The 7,014-nt window shown below is 60.1% G+C and overlaps 1 protein-coding gene across 1 annotated transcript; it reads right to left on the reverse strand.

Moving 5' to 3' along the window:
• Window positions 1-763: 763 nt before the first annotated feature.
• Window positions 764-4,866, reverse strand: PEAK3 (PEAK family member 3). Its single transcript, XM_063404962.1, has 4 exons — window positions 4,608-4,866; window positions 3,823-3,950; window positions 2,861-3,516; window positions 764-2,387 (listed from the first exon to the last, which is right to left on the reverse strand). The coding sequence occupies exons 1-4, from the start codon at window positions 4,712-4,714 to the stop codon at window positions 1,392-1,394; spliced, it is 1,887 nt and encodes a 628-aa protein (XP_063261032.1). The 5' UTR covers window positions 4,715-4,866; the 3' UTR covers window positions 764-1,391.
• Between the last annotated feature and the right edge of the window lie 2,148 nt (window positions 4,867-7,014).

Consider the following 7,014-nt stretch of genomic DNA (forward strand, 5'->3'; position numbering starts at 1 on the left):
GCTCCAGGTGGGAGCAAACCAAGCAGGGAGCTGGGACTGAGCTGCTCTCTGCATCTTGAGAGGGTCCCAGCTCTGGTTTATTTTTGTTTTTTGGAGCTCACAGACTCCTAGGAGGAATCCTCCCTCCTCCAGCCGTGCCCCAGGCTCTGGTGATGGCCTGGGGAGCCACTGCCACATCCGTGGGCACAGCAGACGTGGGGAGGCTCTGTCCCACTGCCTGCACAGCCCTGCTGCTGGCAGGTGATGGAGTCACTGAATCATGGAATTGTTCAGGTTGGAAAAACCTCCCAGGATCATCGAGTCCAACATCACCCCACCACCACTGACCCACGTCCCCAGTGCCACATCCACGCATTGCCTGAACACTTCCAGGGATGGTGCCTGCCCTGGGCAGCCTGTGCTGATGCCTGATCACTCTTTCAATGAAGGAATTTTTCCTGATACCCACTCTAGATGGCTGTGAGTGGATTAATAACTGCTGAGGAATAATTTAAATGACCTGACCTTCACCATGCTGCTCCCTTGGCATCCACGTGGATTTGGGGACTGGGTCCAGGTCCCACGTGCTGCCAGGTGTTCCACAGCAAGGAGCAAATGCCACAGCCCTGCCTTGGTGCCCACAAATCACCTGAGCTGTTCACCAGAGCCCATGGAGGCTGTTCTGAGTAATCACCACCGGGCAGGGCAGTTTGGCTTTGTGTTTCCCTCTGGATCCATCCCTGGAGTGTGTAAAGCTGGCGAAGAAGCACATAAAGGACCAGGGTTTGAGAGGCTCAGCTCCAGGTTTTATTGAAGCTGTATTTTTTCCCTTTAAAATGTCATTTTTATTTGTGACTGTGCCACAAATTATCTCTGGGAAGCACAGGCTGACAGAGCTGTTGTTTCTCCTTTGCTGAGAAGGGTGAGCTGTGATGGGTGGCTTTGAGTGTCATTTAAAACAGCAAAACCCTGATGGCTGCAAAAAGGCTGAGGGGGTTTTGTGCAATGTCTGGACCCCATAAACTTTACTTGGGATTATCAGCCACTAAATTGGTGCTTGGGGCTCCCATCCAGCTGCCTTTCCTCAGTTGTTCTGATAAACTAGACTTAGAGTATCAAGCAAAAATTGTCTGAGGATATAAACCCACACCCTGTATTTGGGAGTTTGATTCCAACTTTATCATTCATGGGCTCTGGGGGGAGTGGGTTGAGGTTTGCTTTCCCAGCGAGGACCTGCTTGGATTTCTCAGGAACTGGTGGATTTCACAGAATCATGGAATGATTTGGGCTGAAAGGACCCTAAAAATAATTGAGTTTCAATTCCCCTGCCATGGGCAGGGACAGGTTTGTCCAGGCCCTCGTGAGCTCTTGGCTTTGAGGAGACCTTTGGGCAGGCTGAGCAGGAGGTTGGTTCAGGGAGCATAGAGAACCTGGGTGACTTGGTACAGGGTGTGTTCAGTGACCCCCTGGAAATACTGGCAGCACAGCCACTCCTCCAGGCCAGGGCTGACCCTGGCCCCGGCTGAGTCCTCTGCAAACCTCAGGAGCAGCAGAGCCTTCTTCACCTCCAGCCAGCCCCGCAGCAGCTCCAGGCTCTTCCTGCTCCTGGCAAAGAGCTCCTGGCGTGGCCCCCAGAGCAGCACCTGCAGGATGCCCCTGGCCTGCTCGATGGACACCCTCTGCTGAGGATCCCTGTGCAGCAGCAGCGTGGCCAAGCGCTTCAGTCCCGCCGAGTAGATGGACAGTGAGGGGATTTCGGGGAGCTTTTTGCTTCTGAAGCCCAGAATGTTCTCCAGGGAGATGTCCACGTGCAAGATCTGATAGATCAGCCTGCCCATATTCAGCTCAGCTGCTGCTGGAAGGGAGGGTGCAGCCAGACCCTGGCTCCAGTCCTGCTCCTGGCTGCTGGAACAAGGTCTTGGCTTCTCCTGCACCTTGAAGAAGCTGCTGATGAGCAGCCGTGGAAGGGACAACCCCAGCGGCTCCTTCTGGCCCTGCTGGCTCTGGGGGGGACACGGGCACTCCACCAGCAGCAGGTTCTCGGGGCAGAGGTCTCCCTGGACCACGTTCTGCCCCCGGAGGTGCTCCAGCCCCATGCACAGCTGCAGGAGCAGGAGGCAGCCCAGGCGTTCGTAGTGCCCGGGGCTGGTGCTGTGCAAAGCGTGGGAGCCCTTCACGAAGTCTGCCAGGGTCTGCTGGGGAACCTCAGCACAGAGGAGCACCTGCAGGACAGGCTGGGGGGCAGGGCAGGCTGGTTCCTCTCTGGAAGGGCCCTGACTCTGTTTTCCAGGGATTCCTGGGAGCACCAGCTCCCGAGGGAGGCGGTCGGTGAAGCGTCCGAGCAGGCGCTGGATGCTGCAGTGTGTCCCCAGGGACACCCCCAGGCTGGAGCAGCATGGCTTGGGGACCTGCAGGGACAGACAGCACAGGGCCAGCTGTGCAAGGACAGAGCCTTGTCCTGGGCTGGGCCACCCTGCCAGCTCTGACCCACACGTGGTGCTGGGGTCCCCATGCACCCTCTGAACCCAGGAACGGAGCCAGGGTGGCTTTGAGCAAGAGCTGGGACATGAGGGTGGTGCTGGGGTTAATCCTGCTCTGCCGGGCAGCCAGCTCTGCTCCAGCCTCTCCTTTGCCTGTGCTGGCCCCTCTGTCTGAGTTACCAGGACATGTCCCCCAGCAGGGCCGTTTTTGATGTGTCCCTTGACCCACAGGAACTGTCCCCTCATCACCCAGCCCCCGCCAGCAGCACAAATGCAGCAAATGCAGAAGTGGGTGCAGGAAGGGGAAGTGGCCCCACAGTCATGTTCCATGGAAAAGCCAACACTCCTGGATCTCCTGGCTCCCTCTGCCCTCCCTGGGTTTTTACCCCGGTCCCCCTTACCTTGGCTGCAAACTGCAGCTGCCTGTGCTCGAAGGTGAAGCCCACCCTGAAGTACCAGGCGTCCCCGCTCTGGCAGCAGGACTGGGGGTCCAGGACTCCGAGCGCTGCCCAGCGCTTCCCTGCCAGCTCTGCCTCAAGCAGCTGCTGCCTCTCCTCGGGCCCCAGCAGCTCCTCCTGCATGTGAGCCGAGAGCCGGGCCAGGGAGGCCTCCTGGCACCCCAAAACCACCGCACAGACCCCGGCCGGGCTCTCCAGGAGCTGCCCCAGCTCCCCGTCCGCTGTCCCGAATGTCAGCTCCTTCAGGCTGGGTGACAGGGCTGGGGCTTTCTGGGGGCTGCTGCGGGCCGGCGGCTCCCCCAGGCTTTGGGACTTGGTCAGGGGCTTCTTGGGAGCCCAGGAGGGTCTGTCCCGCGGGGGAGCCCCCTGCCCGGGCCGCGGGTGGGCTGCGGGGATGCTGTAGATGATGCTGCCAGCCCGCGGCTCAGGGTCGCCATGGCAGCGGTGGGATGATCCCGGCTCCGGGAGGGACTCGGCTCGCTGGAGCTGCTTTTTGGGCAGTGGGGGCGGCAGCGGGTCCGGGTCGGGCTGGGGGAGGGGTCTCCCAGCGCCCTCCCCTCGGCTGGCCTTGCGGGGAACGAGGTGGGCCCGCAGCTCTCCTGGGGAGGGGGGGACAGACGTGACAGGGCAGCCGGGACAGAGGAGGAGAGAGTGGGATGGGATGGGATGGGATGGGATGGGATGGGATGGGATAATGGGATGGGATGGGATGGGATAATGGGATGGGATGGGAGTACAGCACGTTGTTCTTTTGCTCCCTTGCGTATTTCCAGCCGCAAAGCCACACCCAACACCAGCCAGGGGGGTGACACGGGGGGAGGACAGGGACAGCAGAGGGGCTCGTGCCACTGTCCGAGGTGACCCCTCGGCAGGCAGGGGCACAGCGGGGTCAGGGCGTCACTCACCCACGTTGCTGTAGATGAGGGCTGAGTTGGGGGACCGAGGGGGGCAGCCCCCCGGCGTGTCCGGCATGGGGGTGCCCGGTCCGGGGGCGCCCAGGTCCAGGCGGGCACTGCAGGGCACGGAGCTGGCCCTGCTCGGAGCCGGGAGCAGCGTCAGCCCCGCGGGTCCCACCGCCTTCGCTGCCGGCTCAGAGGAAGAGCACGGAGAAAAGGGGAAGCAGTGGTCGGGGGAGCCTTGGCGGGGTGGTTTTGGGGAGAAACACGGGGAGTTTGGTGGCGCAGTGACTCCAGCTGCCACACTGGGAAATCCTGGGGGTGGGAGCTGCCCCAGGGGCTCCACAGGCGCTGGTTCCCACCTGCGTGGGACACACCCATGTGTGCCGGGGGCTGTGACCTGTGGTCCCTGCTGGGTGACCCCAAGGAGGACACAATGCTGGTACAGGTGTGGGACAAGAGCAGGAAAAGCCTTTGACACCCCCTGGCAGGTCCGAGGGGCAGGACAGGGGTCTGGGCATGGGGAGGGCGCAGAGGGAGCCCCAGGGAGGAGGGCACTGGGATGGAGCCGCCGGGTTTCACTTCCCTGTCCTGGCACCGGGCTCTGACTTGGCCGCTACCAGCGGTACCAAAACCACGGCGGCTTTGTCTGAACCTCCCCATCCTGCTGGGGCCAGCAGTGGCTGAGCAAGGCCAGGCCGTGCCCCCGCTCAGAGCCCCCCGGGAGCCCGGGGTGTCCCCCAGCGCCGGGCTGGGGCAGCCGTGCTGAGCAGCTCTGCAGAGCCCCTCGTTACCTGTGAGTTGTCCCTGGCAGCGGGGGGGTCCCGCGGGGCTCCAGCTCCACATCCCGGCTCCGCAGCAGCTCCCGCCGCCCATCCCAGCCCGTCCTGGCGCTGCCCATGGCGCGCTCGGGACCCGCCTTGCGCAAGGCTGAGGCAGGATGTGCTTGCAAAACCCGCTCCGCGCTCGGCTGAAGGAAGCCGGGCTTGGGCCTCGCTCCCCGGCAGCCCCCGGAGCCCCCGGCATCGGCCCTGCCCCGGCCGTGGTCACTGTGTCACCGCCAGTGCCACCTGCGGGTTTGTGTGCCCCGAGCTGCTCGTGGAGCCTCAGGCTGCTCCTCCTTCCCGGGTGGCTCCGGGGATGGCGTGGAGGGTGGCAGCTGCTTTGAGAGGGGGATTGCCCCCACAAACCTGTATTGAAGTGACAAATTATAATTCTGTAATTCACATCACGAAATTAATTCTCCATCCTCTGGGTTGTTTCTCTGGGTGGGTCGGCAAGTGGGAATATTTTCATTTTCTTCCATGAACCGAGGTTGTGGGTTCAGTTCCTGTAAGAGTTGGATTTGATGATTCCTGTGGTTCTCTTCCAATTCAGAATATTCTTTGATCTGTGATCTTTTTTCCGGGATTTCCTGCAGCCATTGCATGAGAGGAGCCCAGCTCTTGGAAAACACCTTTTGTCTCCCAGAGCTTTACAGGTGCTCAAAGAGCACCAAGTGACCCAACTCAGTTGCTGGAAAAAATCCTTCCATTGGTCTCTGTCCCCTCTAGGATGAAGTCACTTTTTAAACACACTCTAAACCCCAAATATTTCAATATTTCCTCCCTTCTATTCCCTCTTGGAGTCATCGGTGGTGCCACTGTGGGTGCTGTGGGAAGGCAGCTGCAGGGGTTTCTCCTGGGAGCAGCGAGGTTGGGATGAGCAGGCTTTGGGAGATGTGGGTTTCCATGAGGAAAGAAGAAAATTTCACGGCTTGAACCCAACCACACAACCAGGACAGCGGGACCCTGGATCCAGGCGCCTCTGCAGGGCTCTGGAGGGCCAGTGGGTGCTGTGACCCTGCAGCCACCCCCGTGAGGAGCCCACAGTTCCCCTCCTGTGTATTTATTTCTGTATTCCCCATCCCACTCCAGGCCAGCCGGGGGTTGGGGCCGTTTCTGGGTGCTGAGGCCGCGTGTGAGAGCTGATAAAAAACCCTATGGGGCTGAGTCACGCTTGGATCCAGCTCAGGGAGGAGGTGCAGGGCTCTGGGAGGGGACAGCCTGCACCATCCACCCCACATTGCACCAGCAACCCCGACTGGTTTGGGTTGGAAGGGTCCTCAAAGCCCATCCAGTGCCACCCCTGCCATGGCAGGGACACCTTCCACTGTCCCAGGCTGCTCCAAGCCCTGTCCAGCCTGGCCTTGGGCACTGCCAGGGATCCAGGGGCAGCCACAGCTGCTCTGGGCACCCTGTGCCAGGGCCTGCCCACCCTCACAGGGAAGAAATTTGTTAGAAGCATTGCTGTTTTCCCCTAATGGATAAAATTACCATTGAGAAGTACCAGAAAATGTTAGGAATAAAATTAGAGAATTCCTGCCATGCCTGTGATCCTGCCAAGCTGGAGAGAAGTGGCCAGGGAAAGAGGAGCAGCCAGGAACTGCCTTTTAGCTGTGAAATTCCTTACTTGTCTCATTACAAGCAAGGAGAAAATGCCAAGTTTAAAAGCCACCCAAGCCCTTAACAAGGACAGCCGTTTCCTATTGCCAACCTCTGCAGGAGTGTGCAAAATGCTGATTTAATTCTCCAAGCCATGGAGCATCCCTGAATCCTTTGGTGGGTTCTGCTGCCTGGTCCAGATGGATAAATCAGCTGCAGGACACGACCCTGATGGCACTGATGGCACCGATGGCACAGATGGCATTTGCAGACTCAGGTCGAGGAGCTGCTGAGCCCTTTTCCCCCTGGATTTGGGGGACTGATGCAGGGAAGCTTTTCTTAGCTCCAGCCTTTTTGGTTGTAAGGAAATTGGTTTCCCTTCCCAGCGGGAGATAGGATCTTTAAAAGCAGCTGCTGGAAAATTGCAGTTTTCTGACTGTCTTTATTTTTTGCTGTTTTTTTCCCCATGACACTGCTCCCCAGCCCGTGGGTGCTGTGGGGATGCTCCATGCCCCGCTCAGGGCAGGGTGGGTGATCCCTGGGGCACTGCACCCACCCGGGTGCTCTCTCAGCATCCCCATCCTGCAGCTCACCCCCAAAAGGAGCAGGGGGTTCAGTCCTGGCTCCCACCGCGCCCCCACAGCCCCGGGCACAGGCAGGAGCTGCAACCTCGACCCTTCACCTCCCTTGCCATGAAATGCATCTCGAAGCAGGAAATGAGAGAAAAACCCCAATTTCCTCTTTCCTCCCGTGGCGGCTCCCGCCCAGCCCGTGGGGG

The sequence above is a fragment of the Prinia subflava genome, chromosome 8, assembly GCF_021018805.1.
Source record: "Prinia subflava isolate CZ2003 ecotype Zambia chromosome 8, Cam_Psub_1.2, whole genome shotgun sequence".
NCBI lineage: Eukaryota > Metazoa > Chordata > Aves > Passeriformes > Cisticolidae > Prinia > Prinia subflava.